Source organism: Geotrypetes seraphini, chromosome 3, assembly GCF_902459505.1.
Source record: "Geotrypetes seraphini chromosome 3, aGeoSer1.1, whole genome shotgun sequence".
Lineage (NCBI taxonomy): Eukaryota > Metazoa > Chordata > Amphibia > Gymnophiona > Dermophiidae > Geotrypetes > Geotrypetes seraphini.
In genome coordinates this window covers 113,023,133-113,045,712 of record NC_047086.1, presented here as the reverse complement: position 1 = coordinate 113,045,712, position 22,580 = coordinate 113,023,133, and the positions used below count along the sequence as shown (strand labels likewise).

General features: G+C 44.1%; 1 protein-coding gene across 3 annotated transcripts in view; it reads left to right on the top strand.

Moving 5' to 3' along the window:
- TDRD6 (tudor domain containing 6) overlaps positions 1-22,580 on the top strand; it is a 227,225-nt gene that overhangs the window by 181,279 nt on the left and 23,366 nt on the right. For 2 of the 3 annotated variants that reach the window (XM_033939484.1, XM_033939483.1), the window contains one exon: positions 10,547-10,660. The exons of the other annotated variant lie outside the window; for it this stretch is intronic. In XM_033939484.1, the coding sequence (XP_033795375.1) occupies positions 10,547-10,660 (114 nt within the window). The remainder of the gene's footprint in view (positions 1-10,546; positions 10,661-22,580) is intronic. 3 annotated transcript variants of the gene reach the window in all.

The window sequence follows — 22,580 nt, the reverse complement described above, 5'->3', positions numbered from 1 at the left end:
TAATGTCCCAGCTTCTAAACCACAATGCCAGCATCCGTTGGACTTAGCCTCTTTATTGGATTATTTGCACCAACAGTTTAGTAGGGGTATGAGTGTCCTAATTTTACAATTTGATCTGAGCAGTGCATTTGATCTTGTAGATCACAAAATTCTACTCAGATGTCTTAATGCTATTGGGATATTGGGGAAGGTTCTGAATTGGTTTAGACTCTAAACTTTAGAGGGGTTTTGGAGAGCCAAATGTACCAAGTTCGTTAGGGAGAGCAATTTTCAGTAATATGGAAAAATCCAAGTGGTGGTCCTCAGGGCTCTCTTCTCGCCCATACTTTTTAATCTCTTATTTGACTTCATTGAGCAATAGTCTGCTTACAGGAGAACTGACCTCGCCAGGCTTTGAGAGGTGGTTCTGCCTGGGGGCGCATGTGTGAATTTCGTAGGTATCGCCTTGGCTAAGGAGCAGTCTCTTCTCCTTACAGAGGATGTTTCTTCCAACACATGCAGTCCTCTTCCAGGGCTACATACCGGTTCCTCAGTTCAAGGGCGGGTGGAGTTACAGTACCAATCTTGCAGGGTTGCGTAATCTGAGTCCAGCTGTCTTCCCCACTTCTGTAAATTTTTGATTCCTCAGGAATCATTTCATTGATGTATCTCTCATTCTCACAGATGCTTCTCAGTCTTGCCACTTCCTCTTTCAGTTCCTTTACTTCCTTTATGAGGGATTTAAACTGAAGACAGCTTACACATGGAATCACTCCCTCTGCTTGGGTAACATTTTCTGTCTGTACAGAGACAGAAGCTGTAACCTGAGCAGCAGCTTTAATGACACAATGTTTCCCAGCCATAACATGGTTGCAGAAGTACTTACACCTGGAAAAGAAAAAAAAAAGCAGAAAAATCCAACAAAGCAATGCCCTGTTCCTGGTTGATAGAAGAGCCAAAAAAGCTGCACCATGGGGTGGGTGAGAGGGAAGTAACCTCAAAGGTCACTCGTGGAGGCTAATCTCCAAGAAATTCCTCACATAGAGAGTTACTCCTCCACCTTTTTGGCCATCCCTGTCCTTCCTAAAAAGATTGTAACCCGGTATGTTAGCATGGGAATCACTGAACCATGTCTCTGTGATAGCAATAATATTTAAGTCTACCTCTAATATCAGGGCCTGCAGATCATGAACTTTAATGCTTTAGTGTCTGTGAGCGTTTGTGGTCATTGCTTTCCAACTATCTTTTAATGGCACTCTCATGTTTACATAGTTTTTTTGTCTAGTCTCACTTCCTGCTGCTTTGCTAAGAAATTATTTGCTAAGATTGTTGTTCACATTGCTATCTTTATTACTGTGACATCTTGTCTTTACCAAGTGTCATCTTGTACTTTATCAAGTGTCACCTGCTGTGATGGACACAAGTAGGCTCTGTTCAGCTAGGCAGCCTTTAGGACCAGGGCTAATTTGGATTTACAATGATGGGAGGTTTTAAAACTTAAGTAATCAATACTTTGTTTACTTTTCAAATATTTACTGTTTGAATCAAAAGCCTAATTTAGTACATTGTGAACTGCATTTTTTCAACAGCAGTATCCTCCCCCCCCCCAGGGTTTTCTTTTTCAATTTCTTCTGAAATGTATGAATCTAGCTCAAAAATGGCTTTCTCTCTCTCTCTCTCTCTCTCTCTCTCTTCCTCCCTCCCTCTCTCTCTCTCTCATATATGAGAATCCATCAGATTTTTCAGTTTATCCAGCATCAATGGATATCCTTTGAATTTTTGTATATGGACGTCACAGAAACTTACATAATCTTCTCATTTTAATTCTGGAGCAGGATTATGTCCTGTGAGTCTAGCTAATTTTGGGGAGAGGGAAGGAGAAAGGGCCCAGGTCATTTCAGGGAGGTAACATACCTTAATGAGATTCTAAAAAACAGATCACTATCTTGAGGTATATTGGAGTACACTGTACTGTCTAGCCTAGCACGCATGTCTGCACAAGGACATCTATAGCTTCTTCTTCCAAGAAATGGGAAGTGATGTTGGAGGATATTATTACTGCAGCAATAAGTGCCTGCTCTCTTGAACTCTGACTGGTCCTCTGCCAAGTACATTACTGACTTTTATTCTGCCCGTACCTTGCAGTTCTGGGCGGATTACAAAAGAGACATCTGGACATTTCCAGGAGAATTACAAGAAGATTGGTGAATTACAGTTGAGGAATTACAGTTGAGGATTCACATGGAGTACAGCCCTGACCATGAATAGTAGTGGGACTCAAATCAGTTGATTTATTATTTATTATTCTATTGTCCATTTATTATGACCTTTTGGAAATCAATTTGGGACCAAATTAATTGTTTATTAGACAATCCAGTGGCATTGTCATATGATACTGTGCTGTTTGGCATGGCAATGAGAGCAAAAAGTCAGATTTCTTCAAATAATAAATTATTACTTTATAATGACTGGGGTTGCCATTCAACAAATTACGTATAATTGGAAAAACTGGAGTAGATTAAATTATAATTTCTGGTGGAATTCCTTATGTCATATTTATAAAATAGAAAGATTTATTGCAATACAGCGAGGATGTTTTAGGAAATTTCAAGATAGTTAAGTAAGAAAACTGTCTGACTTATTTGTTTGTCTATAAAAGTTTTTATTATTATTGTACAACGCTTAGTATCCTAGGATAAGCGTTTAATCAAATATATGAATAAACTTGAAACTTGATGTGTGGGAGCCATTAATAAAATATTGTACTGATTAGATGACATTTTTTCCCTTAAATTTACAGGTTCAATTATAAGGTGGAGAGGGGTTAATTTTATTATCCCCAGGACAAGCAGGCAGCATATTCTTAACTGATGGGTGACGGCACCGACGGAGCCCCGGTACGGACAATTTTAGAGTGATTGCACTCTAAGAACTTAGAAAGTTCGAGTAGGCCACACCGCGCACGCGCGGGTGCCTTCCCGCCCGACGAAGGCGCACGGTCCCCAGTTTCTTAGTTTCCGCGTTGAAAACTCTTTTGCCTTCCCGCTCGTGTGATTTTTTCGTGTCTGGAAGCTTTTTCTTCCTCTATTTATTTTCTGTTCTTCAAAAAAAAAAAAAAAAATTTTTTTATTTTTTCCTCGCCTCGGCGGGGCCTGTTGGCACAATCGAAGCCTCAGCCTTCGATTTAGCGGAGGCCGTCTTCACCTTCATGCCCCTGCAGCCAGGTTTCAAGAAGTGTCAGCAGTGTGCACGGCCCATCTCTTTGACCGACCCCCATAATTGGTGCCTTCAGTGCCTGGGTCCGGATCACAAAGCCTCCTCTTGCACCCGTTGCGCTTCCCTTAAAAAGCGAACTTTTAAAAACCGGCAAATCCAACAACGACTGCTCTTCGGTGCCGGGATGGAACCATCGACTCAGACGTCAGCTGCCCCTTCTAAATTGACACCGACTTTGTCGACACCGCCGGAGATTCCTCCGGTGTCGCATCCCACGGTAAGGCGGCTAAGAAGCCTCCCCCCTCCCTGGAGTGTCGTCCTGCCGATCCTGCAGTGAATCCATTCCTGCCGGCATCAAGGTGCCCTTGGAAGCGCTCCGCTCCCATTGAGGTGAGTGCCACATCATCGGCCTCCTCATCTCCCGAGCATCGAGCGGCACCACAGGTACTGAGGAAAAAGAAAGCGGTACCGGTGCCTTCCCTGGATGACCACATTGCGGCTATCCTACAAACCCAGCTTCAAGAGCAGTTGCAGCAACTTCTCCGTGCTCTGTTGGCCCTGAACCTTCCAGCTCCAGTCCGGTCTGAGCATGCAGTGCCGTTGGTTCAACAATAGCCTTTGTTGTTGGCGTCGACACTTTTGGCACCGACACTTCCTGTGTCCACCTCCATGCCGGTTCTGTTAGCAGAACCCAGGCTCTCCCATCATGCCGTACAGACGGTCACTGAATCGGCACCGTCTCCCGATACCGCTCGGCACCAGTTTACTTCTCCTGGTACCGCATCGTTGCGCTCTGGTAAATCGGTGCGCAAATCCCACCATACTGAACCTTCAACCCCACGTTCTCGAGATCGAGGTTCACAGGTTCGGGATCCTGATTTGTGGGATGATTCTGAGGAGCCTATCGGTACCGAAGAAGCGGTTTCTTTGAACGAAGAAGACCCTTCTTCCCATGACCCACCTACTAAGCCTAATCAGTCCTCCTTTACTAAATTCCTCAAGGAGATGTCTGATTCTTTATCCATACCATTGGAATCAGATTCTAAAAAATCCAAGGCTTTCCTCGAAGCCCTGGATTTTGATCAACCTCCTAAAGAGTTCCTAAAGTTATCTCTCCATGACATCCTGAGGGAAACTTTTTATAAAAATTTGGAAACGCCTTTGACTATTCCTGGAGCTCCAAGAAAATTGGACACTCTTTATAAGGTGATCCCTATCCCGGGCTTTGATAAACCACAACTTCCCCATGAGTCTTTACTCGTGGAATCCACTCTCAAGAAGTCAGCAGGTTCTAGTGTCTATGCCTCAGTCCCTCCTGGCAGAGAAGGGAAAACCATGGATAAGTTTGGTAAACGGTTATACCAGAATTCTATGCTAGCTAACCGTTCCAATAATTATGCTTTTCATTTTTCCTTCTATCTAAAGCATTTGATCCAACAGCTGTCTTCCCTCCAGAAATACCTTCCTCAGCGTAAGGTCCATCTGTTCCAGCAGTATACCTCCAGTCTACTTCAACTCCGGAAGTTCATGGTACGCTCCAAATATGATACCTTTGAACTCACCTCCAGGGCTACTGCCATGGCAGTTGCCATGCGCCGCCTGGCTTGGCTTCGGATCTCGGAGCTTGATGTAAATCACCAAGACTGGCTTGCAAATGCTCCTTGCTTGGGTGACGAGCTCTTTGGAGAATCCTTGGATACCACCTGAGGAGTAGTGGCTCGTGGCCAGTAGGGGGTGATGTTTATGGAACGGTAATGGAATGGATATCAGAACATGATAGTGCAGTATTTTTGTGGAGTTTTTCTACAAAAGTGCCTGTTTTTCTTATGATTCTGGGTAATTCTAGTTAGATACAAGCATATGTGTTAGTTAAGGCCACGCCCAATAGAAGCGTACGACAAACTGGTGAATAAAAATCTGAATATAAATGAAGCCAAGGCTAGAAAAATACACTACAGATTAATATAAGAGAAAGAATGGTGTTCTTTTTGTGTACTTTGCTGTTAGGCTAGATCATAGAGGAAATCATAAAAGGATACATGGAATCCATTTTGGGTTCTTTGTTTTGCTATATCTGCTCTGTCTTTGGACACCATTTTGTGCCAGTGACTAGTTTCTGTCTTCTTTGTCCTCTCTGTTTTTCTTTGTTTAGTTTTCCCGCTCCCAGCATCGTGGTGTTAATTAGTACCAGCTGTGCTTTAGACTGGTTAGGAAGATAATGTGTCCCAAACTAAGATATAACAGGAATTAAATATAGTTATGAATGAAAATTGTGAATGAATGCTTGACCAAGCAAGTATGAATGAAGCAAATATGATTGTGTGACTGTATTGAACAAAAGCATAGGTTTTGAAAAAACATATGATATATCTTTGCAACCTAAAGAAATCCTAAAGCAACATCTGGAAAAAATTAGAGTCAGACACTGTGTGTGAGACTGTCAGCTCAGGGGGAGGCCAGTCCCTCCTCCTCCCTTTTCCAGGCTAAGGCTTCTGTGTGCAGATCCATAAACTGTCAGTTTAGGGAGAGCCCTCTTTTCCTCTAAGGCTGACTAATTTTCAGCATGGTTCATAGGGCTGAGAACATTTCAGCATCTTTTTAACAAATAATTTCTCTTAATATACTTTTGTGAAAATTATGATTTATATTCTGAAACTTGAATATAAGCAAACAAATGTACTTTTCTAAAACTTTTTTCTTTGTCTAACTTTTAAACACCTCCTATGTTAATTGTTATTGGTTGAGAGACTGATGATGTCACAATGAGCCAAAAGTATATAATAGAGGGTCATGAGATCCTGAGGTGAGCTCGTTATTAGAAGGCCAGCATTTGGCAACTATAACGATCTCCCACTAATGTAATGGCTAATGCATTTATGCTGTATTCTTTTGGTGTGCCATGATTGAAGATTAAAAAAAAACAATAAACTTACTGGTAACTTTACATTAGTGAAATTTTGCATGTTTTATTATTTTTCACACCTTTGAGCTTATGGCGTCAATGTCCCTTGCTCACACCACTCAGAAATTGTCCGCCCACGAGACCCGGTGGGACACCTTGCTGAAGAATAAGAAAAAGCCTCCTCCAGCTCGCCCTTTTCGTCAGCACACGACTTACCAAAGTCGTTATTCAGCTAGGCCTCTTCCTCCTCCTCCATCTCAGCCTAGGAGGCCACGTCAGCAGCATCACCAACAGGCTCATCAAACTCAACAGCCACCTGTAAAGCCAGCTTCTCCACCCAAGTCCACCCAGCCTTTTTGACTTGCTTCTCAGGGACATAGCCAGTCTACATCCATCTTCTCCACTTCCTCAGCCTATAGGAGGTCGCCTCCACATCTTTCTCACCCGTTGGGAACTCATCACCTCAGATCAGTAGGTTCTAAACATCATTCGTCATGAGTATTCTCTACACTTTCAGACTCTTCCTCCCGACAACCCTCCAAAAGAGTCTGCTTTCAACCCCTCTCAGTCTTCCCTCCTTCTTCAGGAGGTGCAATCCCTTCTTCTGAACGCCATAGAGGAAGTTCCTCTAGATCAGAGGGGGCAGGGATTTTACTCCCATTATTTTCTGGTTCCCAAAAAGACGGGAGATCTCAGACCTTTCCTGGATCTCAGAGATCTCAACAAATGCCTAGTCAGAGAAAAGTTCAAAATGCTCTCTCTAGCCACGCGTTACCCTCTTCTCTCTCAGGACGACTGGCTATGCTCCCTCGACCTCAAAGAGGCATACACTCACATACCCATCCATCAGAACTCCAGACGGTACCTCAGATTTCAAATCCTTCACTGTCATTATCAATACAAGGTGTTACCCTTCGGCCTTGCCTCATTTCCAAGGGTATTCACCAAGTGTCTGATAGTGGTGGCTGCCTTTCTCAGATCACACAGTTTTCAGGTCTTCCCTTACCTGGACGACTGGTTGATCAAGGCTCCTTCCTCTCAGCAAGTACTTCAGGACACCAACCACACCATCGCCTTCCTTCAAATCCTTGGGTTCGAGATCAATTACCCGAAGTCGCATCTCCTTCCCACTCAGCGACTAGAATTCATTGGAGCAGTTCTCGACACCATCCTCATGAAGGCATTTCTCCCCTCCGATCGGCTACAGACATTGCTCCACTTCTGTCATCAGGTGCTCTTACCTCCCTCCATTCCAGCCCGCCAGATGCTGGTTCTGTTAGGTCACATGGCCTCGACGGTACATGTCACTCCTCTCGCCCATCTTCACCTTCGCACCCCTCAATGGACCTTGGCCACTCAGTGGTCCCAGGCGACAGATCCTCTTTCATGTCACATATCGTCACTTCGTCAGTCTCTTTCCTCAAATCTTTCCAGAGGTCTTCTCTTCCATCTGCCTCCTCACTCCATGATTATCACTACAGATGCGTCCCCGTATGCCTGGGGGGCACACATGGATCACCTTCGCACTCAGGGTCTGTGGACGGTCCAAGAACGAGCCCATCACATCAATTTCCTGGAACTCAGGGCAATGTTTTATGCTCTCAAAGCTTTTCAACATCTTCTATACCCTCAGGTTCTACTTCTGTGCACAGACAATCAAGTAGCCATGTATTACATCAACAAGGAAGGCGGCACGGGTTATCGCCTCCTATGTCAAGAGGCTCAAAAGATTTGGTCCTGGGTGACTGCTCGCAGTCTCTTTTTGAAGGCGGTGTACATTCAAGGCGAAAGGAACTCCCTGGCGGACCACCTCAGCAGGATACTTCAGCCTCACGAATGGACCCTCGACCCTGCCACTCTCCGGTCCGTTTTTGCTCAGTGGGGAACGCCTCAAGTGGACCTCTTTGCAGGTCCTCACAACCATCAACTACCCCTCTTCTGTTCCAGACTCTACTCCCCTCATCGTCTGACACCAGATGCTTTTCTTCTCAATTGGGCGGACAGGTGTCTTTATGCCTTTCCTCCCCTTCCTCTCATGTTGCGGACATTGTTCAAACTTCATAGGGAGAAGGCCACCATGATTCTCATTGCTCCACGGTGGCCTCGGCAGCATTGGTTTTCCCTTCTTCTTCAGCTCAGTTCCAAGGAACCCATACTGCTACCTCTATTTCCTACTCTGCTTACTCAACATCAGCAATCTCTACTTCATCCCAACCTGTCATCTCTCCACCTGACAGCCTGGTTTCTCTCGGCTTAACCACTGCTTCTGCATCTCTCTCTCAGTCGGTTCGTTCCATTCTGGATGCCTCCAGGAAGCCGTCCAATCTTCTCTGTTACCAACAAAAGTGGACTCGTTTTTTTTCCTGGTGTCTCCTTCATCATCAAAATCCCACTTCACTACCGGTGGAACAGCTGTTAGATTATTTACTTTCTTTATCAGGAAACTGGGCTTATTTACCCTTGAGAAGAGAAGACTACGAGGGGATATGATAGAGACTTATAAGATAATAAAAGGATTCGACAAAATAGAGCAAGAAGCATTGTTATTCACATTGTCAAATGTGAATCAGACAAGAGGTCATGGATTGAAGTTGAGAGGCGACAGGTTCAGGACAAATACCAGGAAGTTCTGTTTCACGCAGCGAGTGGTAGACACTTGGAATGCTCTCCCGGAGGAGGTTGTGACGGAGACCACCATTCTGGGTTTCAAGGGCAAGTTGGATGCACACCTTCTTGCAAATCACATCGATAGATACGGGTAAACAGGTTTCATCGGGGAACACCTGGCTTGGCCTCCGCGTGTGCGGGTCACCGGACTGGATGGACCAAAAGGTCTGATTCGGTGAAGGTGTTTCTTATGTTCTTATGACTCTGGCCTCAAGTCTACGTCCATCAGAGTTCACCTCAGTGCCATTACAGCTTTTCATGAGCCCGTTCAGGGAAAACCCCTCACGGCCCACCCTCTAGTTGCCAGGTTCATGAGAGGTCTTTTCAATGTTAAACCACCTCTTAAGCCTCCTTCCATTACCTATGATCTTAATGTGGTTCTCTCATCTCTCATGAAACCTCCTTTCGAACCATTGGCCACAACTCATCTCAGATTTTTCACTTGGAAAGTGGTTTTCCTTATTGCCCTCACCTCTGCCAGGAGGGTTAGTGAGTTGCATGCACTAGTGGCTGACCCGCCTTTCACGGTTTTTCACTATGACAAGGTGGTTCTTCGTACGCATCCAAAGTTCCTCCCTAAGGTTGTCTCTGATTTCACCTCAACCAATCCATTGTTTTACCTGTTTTCTTTCCGAAACCTCATTCTCACCCTGGAGAACAGGCTTTACATACTTTGGACTGTAAGCGTGCTTTGGCTTACTATTTAGACTGCACTAATCCTCACAGATCCTCTTCTCAACTTTTTTTGTCTTTTGATCCCAATCGGTTGGGTCATCCTGTTTCTAAACATACGTTATCCAATTGGCTTGCTGCTTGCATTTCGTACTGTTATGCTCAGACCGGACTGCCCCTGGAAGGTTCTGTCACTGCTCATAAGGTTAGAGCTATGGCAGCATCTGTAGCTTTCCTCAGATCCATGCCTATTGAGGAAATCTGCAAGGCTGCTACTTGGTCCTCAGTTCATACTTTTACCTCTCATTATTGTCTGGATGCATTCTCCAGACGGGATGAACACTTCGGCCAATCTGTTTTACAAAATTTATTTTCCTAATGGCCAACCTTCCCTCCATCCCTCTTTTTGTTAGCTTGGAGGTCACCCATCAGTTAAGAATATGCTGCCTGCTTGTCCTGGGATAAAGCACAGTTACTTACCATAACAGGTGTTATCCAGGGACAGCAGGCAGAAAGGAGTTGGGGATTCTTACGTCCCACCCACCTCCCCGGGTTGGCTTCTTAGTTGGCTTATCCTAACTGGGGACCACGCGCCTTCGTCGGGCGGGAAGGCACTCGCGCGTGCGCGGTGCGGCCTACTCGAACTTTCTAAGTTCTTAGAGTGCAATCACTCTAAAATTGTCCGTACCGGGGCTCTGTCGGTGCAGTCACCCATCGGTTAAGAATATTTGCCTGCTGTCCCTGGATAACACCTGTTACGGTAAGTAACTGTGCTTTATTACATATTGTACAAGGTATTTGATTATATAATAGGAAGGGATGGGAAGGGTGGGAGATAAATGCATATCAGTTGTACTTTTGATGATTATTAAGTGATATATTTATGTTAATCTGTTTTAAAATATTGACTCACTTATTGTAAGTTTGAAAATGAATAAAGATTTATTTTAAAAAAAAGTTGATAATGTTTAAATTTTAAGGTTTTTTGTTGGATTTTAGAAAAAAAAAAATTTTTACACTGATTACTTTGTGATTCTGGTTGGTTGTGTCCCTATATTCTCATATTCAAATCTGTTTCTGGGTGGGTTTTTTTTTTTTTTTTTTAAATAGAACCTGGAACCAATGAGAGTTCAGTGGCTGCCATAAGTTATCAGATTCCCTCTGTGAATCTTGTGGAGGTACTTGTGAAAGAGATATCCCATTCACATGAAATATTTGAACAAGGTACTGTTGTTAAAGAATGCATATTTTAGTCTTCATATTGGCAGAATGTTTTTAAAGTAAAAATGGAAAGCTTAAGGAATAAAGTGAGCAACATCAGTGCAGGAGTTGATATCTCTTCACTGTTAGTCTACTTTCCAATGGAAAAAAATAGCTTATGCAAGTTCTGTTTCTGTTCATCCCTTCCCTAATAACTTGTGCATGGTGTCCTGGTAGTATCAAAGGATGTGTGTTTGGAGACATGGGCTTTGAGACATGTAGATTCAAAACTGCATCATCACACATGCACAAATCAATGTAGACTACCTAAGTAGGCTTGTAGTTCTGGTTAGAATCAAATGTATTACTGTCCCACCCACAGTTTGATACTGAAAAGAAAGTTTAGTAGTGTTTTATTTTCATAGTAGCTGCTGTTATAAGGAAGAAATAGAAGTAATTTGCCAATTTTTTAATTTTATGTACTAGAATATATTATCATTAATGACTTACATTTTTACCTTTACATTTAGGCCCGAATTCTACAAACGGCGTACTAAGGTGGCGGTAGGTGCCAAACCACTGCCTGACTTAATTGGCATAATTGATTTTAATTAGTATGGTAATTGACTGTAATTTAAAATCAATTATTTTCTCATGAAAAAAACGGAGGCACCTCCAGAAACAGCACCATTCTTCTGACTACAGAGGTGCCTAAAGACGCCTAAGGGCACAGAAAGCATAGTCAACGCCTGAAGTGACCTTAGGCGCCTCCATAGTCGTGATTCACGTCAAAAATAAGCACTAGAAATGTAGGCCTTTAAAACTCTGGCCTACCTTTCCAGCGCCGTTGCATGATTGACACGCGATTGGTGCTGCATTTTTAGGTGACTACCGTGAAAAGCGCCATTTTGAGAATCTGGCCCTGAGTGACTTTCCAGTGTTCTTAGTCTCATTTTATTTTTTTTATTTTTAAGTGATTCCTTAAAGAGATTTCTTGTGCAACAGGACTGGTAGTCTTGATCAGCGGATTAAATCCTCGTCGACTGTGAGGATTGTAGAGAGCCTACTGTTTTATTCTCATGTTGCACCTCCCATCACTCTGTGATGAGCTCTACCTCCTCAGTCTTACTCTTGTCTGAGGAGTAGGGAGCCCATCTGCTTTTGGTGCTGCTGAGAAACCTGGTCACTCTGTGGCATCTCTGGCTGCAAGTAAATACAGAATCTCAAGGTTGAGGTCTGTAGCTCACATGATTCCTGTTTGACCAGTCTGCAAGAGTAGTTCTCAGAGCTCAGGGTCCGTACCCTTGAGAGTAATCTCACCTCGGGTTCATCCGCAGTGGGCTTGAACGGCTTTCCCCAGGTTCTGTCCGTAGTGGGCTTGTGCTCAGACTGAGTGATTCCCAAGACAGTTTTATCCTGGATTAGAGTTGACTGCATTCCTTCCCCCAAGATGTTGCATGGCTCTGGTGGGAATCTGAGGGTTTTAATTCCACATCGAGGACTGAATGGCAGTCCAAAGAAATAAACCATCTGTTGGACTCCAGGCTTATCTGAGGTAGAAATCTTCTTTCATCTCTGATCAAAGGTTTCTCTATGCAGCACCAGCACAGAAACATGGCACAGTGAGTAAGGCTATTGCAGGCTATGGGGAAAATCGGGGAGGAAGAAGGTTCCTTAAAAGTCAATTTTAAAAGATTTTTGAAGTTAGGGATTAGATCCCCCACCTCCCCTTTGTGTTTGCATTTTATCCCAGGACAAGCAGGCAGCATATTCTCTACATGTGGGTGACATCACCAACGGAGCCCTCTAGCGGACATTTTTGCAAGCAGACTTGCTTGAAGACCTTCAGGCTTGCGATTGGCCCGTGCAAGCGTGCGTGCCCCTCCCGCCCTGCCTAGGGCATGCGTCTCCTCAGCATGTCCTCAGTTCTCTGTTTTCTTTGGAGTCAGAAGCACTACTCCCTTGCTTCGCGTAATCTCATTGTCCCTCTTGCACCGCAGCTTATTTGATTAGTTTCTTTTGAGTCGCTGTGCTCGCGTCTTTCATTTTTTTTAATTTCATTTTTTTCAGTTCGTATATTTTTGATCAGGTTCCCGGTCTTCCTTTGGCCGCCTGGCCTCGCGGGGCCGCGGTTCTTTTTTTTCTTATGTCCTGGCCTCGTTCCGGATTTAAACACAGCACTAAGTGCAACCGGGTTATCTCCATCACCGATCCTCATCGTTGGTGTGTGGAGTGCCTGGGTGCAGAGCACCGCGCTGAGTCGTGTCCCCGTTGTGCGACTTTACAACTGCAGGCTTTTCGTAGACGGGTGGCCAAGATTCTCCAACTTTTGGCCCCATGGATCATGCGGGACTGGCCTCGAGCTCGGCCCCGACGCCCTCATTGGGCACCTCGGCCTTGAAGTTCTCGTCGGCCTCGGCCCCTCCTGCTACTCCGGCTTCGGGTAAGTCTCCTCTTCCCTCCTCAGGTATGCAAGCGAAGAAGCCTGCCTCGGAGTCTCATGTTAGCGCCGCTTCGTCGGCGTCTTCGAGACATCATTCTAAGCGTGCCTCCTCATGTAGGGAATACTCTTCCTCGAGGTCGTCCCCGAAGGAGCGCACTGCTGCACCTCCAACCCACCTACTTTTGGTCTTGGTGCCTATGTTCGAGGACATGCTTAAGGCTATTATTACCACACAGTTTTCCTCGGTGGTTAGCCAACTAGTCCCAACTTCGACGCCTTTGACCTCGGTCTCGACCTAGTCGCGATCTGACCAGCCTGAGCATTCCCTCGTCTCTCGAGGCCTCAACCATAAGACTTGTCGGATTCTCTCGAGCGAGTCTTACTCTCCTGAGTCACCGGTGACTTTTCGGGGGTCCAAACTGGGGGGCCACTTTTTCCCCCACTACTGCAGTGAGGCTCGCCTCTTCTAAACGGCCCCGGTCTTCCCCACCCTGTCGGGGCAGGTCTCCAACCTCTAAACCGTCCGGACACATGCTTGTCCTCGAATTGGACTCTAGTGTTTGTTCCCCATCGAGGCGCTTGCTGGTTTCTAAAGGGACTGCTTTGAAGCCAGTTGGGGATTTTTCCTATACCCCGTCTTCTCAGAGGCTTCCTCAGCGATTTCCTCGGACCCCGGGGGTCTTCCCCGGTCCATCTGATGCGGGGCCGTTCCTCGATGCCCCCTACACATCTTAGTCGAACCTCTTTGGTCTCCCGTTCACGGGACTCTGAGGCTCCGGCTTACTATTCAAGGAAAGTTTCTCCCTCTCAGTCAGAGTCTCCCCCCAGAGGATGAATCTTTCCTCTTGGACCTCCTCCTTTTCTCGTTTCATCTCTGACATGGGCAGAGCTTTGAACTTGGATCCTCAGGGTGACTCCCGCTTTACCCAGGAATACCTGGCGGAAATGGGAGTTGACAATATGCCTCGCGAGGCGCTTCGCCTTCCATTGCATCAGGTTCTCCGGCAGATGTTTCTCCGGAACCTGGAGACGCCATATGCTGTCACGGCTATTCCCTCCAAGTTGGAGTCCCGTTACCGGACTATCCCGGTTAAAGGGTTTGAAAGTGCTCGCCTTTCCCACCAATCCTTGGTGGTTGTCTTCCTTGAAGAAGTCTAACCCCTCGAAGGTTTACGCTGCCATCCCTTCGGGCAGGGAGGGCCATACGATGGACAAATTTGGTCGCCGCCTTTATCAGAATTCGATGATGGTTTTCAAATCGTCTCGAAGCATTGGATCATTGCAGGTATACGGACATTAATGATGTTGTTTCTAATAGTTCTCTGCTTAGTTTTTCACAGTTGCAACATAAATTTGGATTAAATAAATCACAAAGTTTTAAGTGGTTGCAACTGAAGCAAGCTATTCAGGAGGGGTTCCCTGAATGGAAAGATCTTAATACTCAGTATAGTTTGGAATTTCTATGCTTTCAGGCGGATTTTTTGGGTCACCAAGCCGCACAGTGGTATAAATTATTATATGCATATTTGAACAAAAAACTGGACTTAGGGATATTTGGAGCATTGAGATCAAGCACCAAATTTTTGCTACTTTTAATGGCCACGACTTTGGTCTTGGAGATTAAAAATTACAAGGTCAGCATCTATGAGACAAACTTGGTTCTTTTTTTTTTTTTTTTCCAAATCTTTATTCATTTTAACATATACATCAAGTGTACATTAAAATATGAACACAACATATTACATTATCACTTGATAATTCCATAACAATATATACCTAAAAGATTTATATCCCACCCCATCTCATATCTATACATTGTCACAACCCTAGCCCTAAAGCTCGGCTTGTGCCAGGAAAGGCTATGCCTAAACCTAGCCTGGCTGTAAAAAGGGCCAACCAGTGTGACAGAGCAAACCACAATAGGAAGGTAGGCTCTGAGTTACCTCTTAAAACTCAGCTTACAAAACCCTGGGGAGGTGAGGACTATGAGTGGAACAGCATAGATCAGCCCCAGAACCATTCCTCTGACTCAGCTAACTCCCAGCTGCAGGACTTGATCAGAAGTCCTGTGAGAACTAAGCAGAAGCTGCAGGCTGCCCTGCCCCCTCTTAGAACAGGGCGTGGTCGCCTCAATGCTCTTGAGGCTGCACTGAAGAGGAAGCAGGCAGTCTGCCCTGGGTCAGCCCAGGAAGGAGGTTTACAGGACTGCTCTCCTGAACCTCACTACTTGCAGGATGTGGAGATGGTGGATATAACCCCTGTCTCTGAAGCCAACCAGCTAGCTGAACCAGAGCCCATGGACTGTATGGAAACTGTCATGAATACAGAAGCTTACTCCATGGAAGAAAGCTAAGTACTATTACTGGTTTCTTTTTGTTGTGCTCATGCTGGCAATCTGTTGAGCTTCTTTCAGTAGAACCTGTTTGCACCTGTGGGAAGCAAGTGAGCAGTGCAGAGCTCACTGCAAGGTGCCTGTGACTGGAAACCTTTTTTCCAGGTTTATTTTTGCTGGACTGTTTGGTTTATGTTTGTTTTTGAAAGTAAGAAAAGCTTCAATTTTGACTGTGTGCCTGGGATGGTAGTTTAATGGGGAAGAATCCACATAATAATATCCTTGGTTGGGATTGTGGGGCCATTTGTGGCATTCTGTTTTACACAGAGTTTAATTAAGTGGATTCGGCTACTCCCCTCCCCCACCAACTACTGTTAAGTTGGTTGGGACCAAGCCTGCTTCTATCTAGGCTTGGGCACAGCACTGTCTTTATTTAAAAGAAGTGTTATAGCTTGTTACTGCCTGTTTGCCAAAGGCAGAACTATTAGGATTGAACTCTGTTACTGCCTGTTTGCCAAAGGCAGAACTATTGGGACTGAACTCTTATACTTACCTGTGATACCTGCAAGAAAGGTGTGAGTTGTTTGTTTGTTTTTTTTAACTCAGTTTTATTTTTCCATGTTTTCTTGGTTTATGAAAAGAATGGACTGACCCCCGTTCAGGATTGATAACCATAATAAAGTGGGGCTTTATTTTCACTTAAAACTGACTGTTTTGACCTGTTTTGTGCTTCTTTATTGCACTGAGGAACCAGCAGGACTTCCAGCCTTCTCTGGAAGCACGTAAGACGCGGGCTGTTCTGAGCGCTGACCAGAGCCAAACATATACACGGGCACCGGCAACGCCACAGCATGAATAATATAATTCCTATGTATATTAATCAATTAAATTATGCACATATATAGTAAATTATCATAACCCACCCATCCCCATCCACCCCATTCTGTCAACTATCATATAAGGAAAAAGAATAATAAATTAACATTAATCATTATGATAATTTATTATTGGTCTCCACGCATCTTTAAATCTATTAAAATGACCATTTTGTATTGCAAGTAAACGTTCCATTTTGTACAGATGACACACTAAGTTCCACCAGAAGCTGTAATTTAGTCTAGAACAATTTTTCCAATTCAATGTTATTTGTTGTATCCCTACTCCTGTAAGGATCATCAAAAGCTTATTATTTACTGCAGATATTTGGCTTTTATTTTTCATACACATTCCAAATAAAACTGTATCATATGACAATGCCACATGATTTTCCATAAAGAGGTTAACTTGATCCCATATTGATAACAAAAATGCCTGAATATATGGACAATAAAATAAAAGATGATCCAGAGTTCCAACTTCAATTTTACAATGCCAGCACCTATTAGACTTAGAGCAATCTAATTTTTGTAATCTAGTAGGAGTCCAGAATGCTCTATGCAACAAAAAGAACCATGTTTGTCTAATAGATGCCGACATCGTACCTTTAATTCTCCAAGACCAAATACGTGGCCATTGAGATGCATTAATCTGATGCTTAATCTCAATGCTCCAAATATCCCTTAATCAATTTTTAGGTTTCTTATTCAAATAATTAGATAAAATTTTATACCACTTGGTGGCCTGGTGTCCCAGAAAATCTGCCTGAAAACATAGGAATTCTAAGCTATAATGATCATGTAAAGATTTCCATTCAGGGAACCCTACCTGAATAACCTGCTTCAACTGCAACCATTTATAACTTTGTTTTTTATTTAGACCATATTTATGTTGCAATTGTGAAAAATCAAGCAGTTTACCATTTTGAATAACTTCATTTAAGGATCTTATACCTGCTTTAATCCAATCTTTCCAGACAATCTTAAACCCGCCTATTTGTATCTTGGAGTTTACCCAAATAGATTGATGAGTAGATTTTCCAATAGACTCAGGAGTTAATTTGTCCACACATCTTAATGTTTTCTAGATATCCATTAATGCTCTATTGTCTTTACGTATTCTAGGCATCTTTATACTGAGCAGAAGATCAAGTCTAAGTGGAAATATAAGCGACCTCTCAACCCATAACCAGTCTGGCAGTTGTTCCAAAAGCTCTGGGAGGACCCAATACATACCTTGGTGCATGATATAGGATTGGTGATACCTATAAAAATTGGGAAAATTTACCCCACCCTCCCTAATTGGCCTTTGCAAAGACATTAGAGCAATTCTTGCAATTTTACCCAGCCAAATAAATTTAACCAGAATACTATTTAACTTTTTATAGAAAGACCCCTGAAAAAACACTGGTATCATGCCCAATTGGTAACAAACCACAGGCAGAATCATCATTTTAACAGTTTGAATTCTTCCCCACCATGATAGATGCAAAGGATTCCATTGCTCACACAACTCTGTTACTTTTTGTAATAAAAAATTTTCATTTACTTTCATTGTCTCTTCGAGTGTATCTTTCAACCAAATACCTAAATATTTTATTCCATCCTCTTTTCAAATAAAAGGGAAAGAATCGAATACCTTTTTGTACAATATACATTTAAAGGTAAAATTTCTGATTTAGTCCAATTTATTTTGTATCCTGAGAATTTTCCAAATGTATCAATTACTTCAAGCAGACATGGAATTGTTGTTTCCGGATTTCTCTAATGAAGCAATATATCATCCGCATAAGCGAATACTTTATAATCCACTCCAGCACATGGAATACCTTGTATGTCCTTTGCCTGTCGAATAGCTAATAACAAGGGTTCAAGTACTATATCAAACAGCAAAGGAGATAATGGACAACCCTGCCTAACTCCCCTTTGCAATTTAAAAGCATCCAAAAAATTATTATTTATATATAAACAAGCAATCGGGGAGCTATACAGTGTTTGAATCATTTGTATAAATCCAGATCCAATACCAAACCATTCCATAGCTTGATACATGAATTTCCACTCTACACGATCAAAAGCTTTCTCAGCATCTAATGATACTGAAAAAGCCGGATCATTAATTTGTTTTGTTAAATAATACATCTGAAATGCCAATCTAGTATTATTGGAAGAGTGTCTTTGAGCAACAAATCCAGTTTGATGCATACCTATTATATGCGGAAGAGCTTTAGCCAATCTTAAAGCTAAAATTTTAGCTAATAATTTACCATCTACATTTATTAAAGAAATAGGCCTGTAATTTGAAACCAATGTTGGATCTTTATTTGGCTTTGGCAAAACAATAGTTAAAGATTCTGCCATAGTGCCTGATATACAACCTTTATTCAGTTGATCCTGATATAATTTTAACAAATAGGGTAAAAGGGAAATTTGAAATTCTTTATAAAACTCTACCGTAAATCCATCCCCACCTGGAGCGGTCCCAACTCTAAGAGACTTCAATGCTGTTTGTAACTCTTTTAGCGATATAGGTTCATCTAAACTTCTTTTTACATGATCAGGAACCTTAAGACCTTCAATTAAACTCAAAAAATCCAACCCATCTTTCTCTTTATTTGCATAAGACTCAGAAGAATAAAGGGACTGATAATATTTCAAAAAATTTTTAAATATATTTCCAATCTGAGAATGAGAATTCCCTAAATCATCTTTAATTATGCCAATTTTCTCTTTCCTTTTCTTTGCTTTTAAATAATTTGCCAATAATCTTCCAGCCTTATTTGAACTACCATAATACAATGCTTGCTGAGCAAAAATATCCTTCCTTACTAACCTAGAGGAAACCTCATTATATTCACATTTTTTTAAACAATATTTGAAATGCAGCCTGTTCCCACTAGTTAACCAATTGTAATTCTAAATTTTTAATCTCTTTTTCCAAGCTTACAAACTGCTTTCTTAACTGTTTCTTATTATATGCAGAATATGAAATAATTTGTCCTCTCATAGTTGCTTTGAAAGTATCCCACAAAATTTCAATCGATATTTCCTCTAAATCATTAAGTGTAAAATATTCCTTCATTTTGACCTGAAAATCTGTACAGAATTTAGAATCAGCAAGCAATGCATTATCAAACCTCCATACAGGTTTGGAATTATCTTGATCCACTAAATTCACTTCTATCCATATACCACCATGATCTGGTATTACTATTGGTTCTATAGCAGCTTTTCCAACTTGCTGCAACATCTGATTTGAAACAAAAATATAATCAATTCTTGAAAATGATTGATGAACATGTGAACAAAACGTAAATTCCCGATCATTAAAATGAAGAATACACAATACATCTTTTAAATTACCGTATTTGCCGGCGTATAAGACGACTTTTGAGTACCTTAAAATCCTCCCCAAAGTCGGGGGTCGTCTTATACGCCGGGTACTGTTTACATGCAGTGGCGTACCAAGGGGGGGGCGGAGGGGGCGGTGCGCCCCGGGTGCCAGCCCTAAGGGGGTGCTCCCGGCCTTGCCGTTCAATCCCCCCCACCCCCGAAGGACCGCTCGCCCCACTGACCTTCCTGCACCACCTGTGAAGCAGTCCGCAGCAGGATCGCGAAGTCAGCGTCAGCGATCCCGCCCCTCCTCTGACGTCAGAGGAGGGGCGGGACCGTGGCACAGGAAGCAGTGCAGGGATCGCTGACGCTGACTTCGCAATCCTGCTGCGGCTGCTTCATAGGTGGTGCGGGGAGGCCAGGGGGGCGAGCGGTCCTTCGGGGTGGGTCGGGGCATCAGGCCTTCAGGGTGGGGCGGGCGGGCAGGCAGGCAGGCTTTCAAGGGGGAGGGGGTGAAAGGCAGGCAGGCAGGCCTTCAAGGGGGGACAGGCCTTCAAGGGGGGAAAGGCAGGCAGGCCTTCAAGGGGGAGAGAGGCCTATATGGGGGGGACAGGCCTTCGGGGGGGTGCAGGCCTTCGGGGGGTGCAGACCTTCAAGGGGGGGACAGGCAGGCAGAAGGTTGTGCAGAAGGTGTGCGGAAGAAGGGGTAGTCTTATACGGCGAGTATATAACAAATTCTATATTTTAACTGTAAAAGTTGGGGGGGTCGTCTTATACGCCCAGTCGTCTTATACGCCGGCAAATACAGTACATGATTGTATTAAATTTTCTAAACCCATTGATTTCATAATTCTACTAGGTTTTTTATCCATTATTGGATCTATAACAGCATTGAAATCCCCTGCCACCACTAAATTAGTAGCAGCCAGTGGTAATACTAATTGTTGTAGAGATTTAAAGAATTCACTTTGATTCGAATTAGGGGCATATATATTTAATAACGCCATTGTAACCCATGCTCATGTCAACAAGTATCCACCTTCCTAGAGGATCTGCCTTAACCATATTAAATGTTGCCGAACAATTTTTGTTAAACAATATTGCTATTCCTGCCTTTTTTTATCGCTGGTGCATATAGACATTGTTTTATCCAATTATCTGACAGCTTCATGGATTCTGACCCAGACAAATGTGTCTCCTGTAAAAAACAAATATCTATATTATCCCAGGACAAGCAGGCAGCATATTCTTAACGTATGGGTGACGTCACCGACAGAGCCCGGGTACGGACACTTTTAACTAGAAAGTTCTAGTTGGCCGCACCGCGCATGCGCGGGTGCCTTCCCGCTCGACGAAGGAGAGCGTGGTCCCCAGTTTCTTCGTTTCCGCGGAGCGAAGAAGACGCATGTGCTTTCAACGGCCGTTGAAAAGCTAGTTTCTGCCTTCCGCTCGCGTAATTTTTTGTTTTTCTTCTAATTTTTCCTTTCGGATTCCCTATTTTTACTTACAAAAAAAAAAAAAAAAAACTCGTCCAGTTTTCTTTATTTTTTCAGGCCGACCCCGGTGGGGCCGGTTGCCACCATACAGGCCTCCGGATTCGATTTTGCGGAGGCCGTGTTTCCCTTCATGCCCCCTCAACCGGGCTTTAAGAAGTGCCAGCGGTGTGCACGCCCAATCTCTCTCACCGACCCGCACAATTGGTGCCTGCAGTGCCTGGGTCCAGAGCATCGGGCTGACACTTGCACCCGCTGTGCTACGCTTAAAAAGCACACATTAAAAAACAGGCAGATCCAGCAAAATCTTTTATTCGGTACCGGATCTGCCATGGAACCTGCTGCGACGTCGACGGCACCACAAAAGTCGGCACCCACGACGTCGACACCACCAGACCCTTCTTCGGGGTCGTTGGGCCCAGGTAAGCCGGCTAAGAAGCCTTCCACTTCCATTGAGCCCCTCCTGCCACGGTTGCGACACCGGCCCTCCCGGCATCGCACCGACCCCGCAAACGCTCCGCTTCGATATCGGTGAGTGTCTCATCATCGGCCTCCTCATCGCCGGAGCGTAGAGCGGCACCTATGGTACCGAAGAAGAAAAAAGCGGTACCGGTGCCCCCCCTGGATGACCGCATCGTGGCCATACTCCAAAACCAATTACAGGAGCAGCTCCAGCAACAACTCCAACAACTGTTACCGGCGTTGCTGGCACCGCACCTTCCGGTACGGGACCGGTCCGAGCCTCGCACTGTCCCATCGGTGTCGACCCCCTCGGTACCGATTAATACCTCCATGCCGGTGCTCTTGGCTGAAACACCTACAGTGCATACCCGTACTGCTGTCGACCCTTCCCGGTCCCAGGAACGACATCGGTCTTCCTCTCCCGGTACCGCCTCGGTGCGCTCAGGCAAATCTCTCTCAAAGACCCGCCATGCCGAGCCTTCCACACCGATGTCCAAACGTGCACACCCTGACGTTAGAGACCCAGACTTGTGGGAAGACTCCCCGCACGGTACCGAAGAGGACGCTTCGTCAACCGACGAAGAACCCTCCATGACCGATACCGCCTCAAAACCAGAACAATCCTCTTTTTCTAAATTCCTTAAGGAGAGGCAGCAGCTCTTTCCATCCCCTTAGAGTCCGACTCTAAAAAGTCTCAGGCTTTCCTCGATGCCCTAGACTTCGAGCAACCTCCCAAGGAATTTCTAAAGTTGCCCGTCCACGACATCTTACGGGAAACTTTCTATAAAAACTGGGAGACTCCCCTCACTGTTCCCGGGGCCCCTCGCAAATTGGATAGCTTGTACCGGGTTATTCCAATCTCAGGGTTTGACAAACCTCAATTGCCCCACGAATCCCTCCTGGTGGAATCTACTTTGAAAAAGTCTCAGGGTTCCAGTGTATATGCCTCCACCCCTCCTGGCAGAGAGGGAAAAACTATGGATAAATTTGGTAAGCGCCTTTTCCA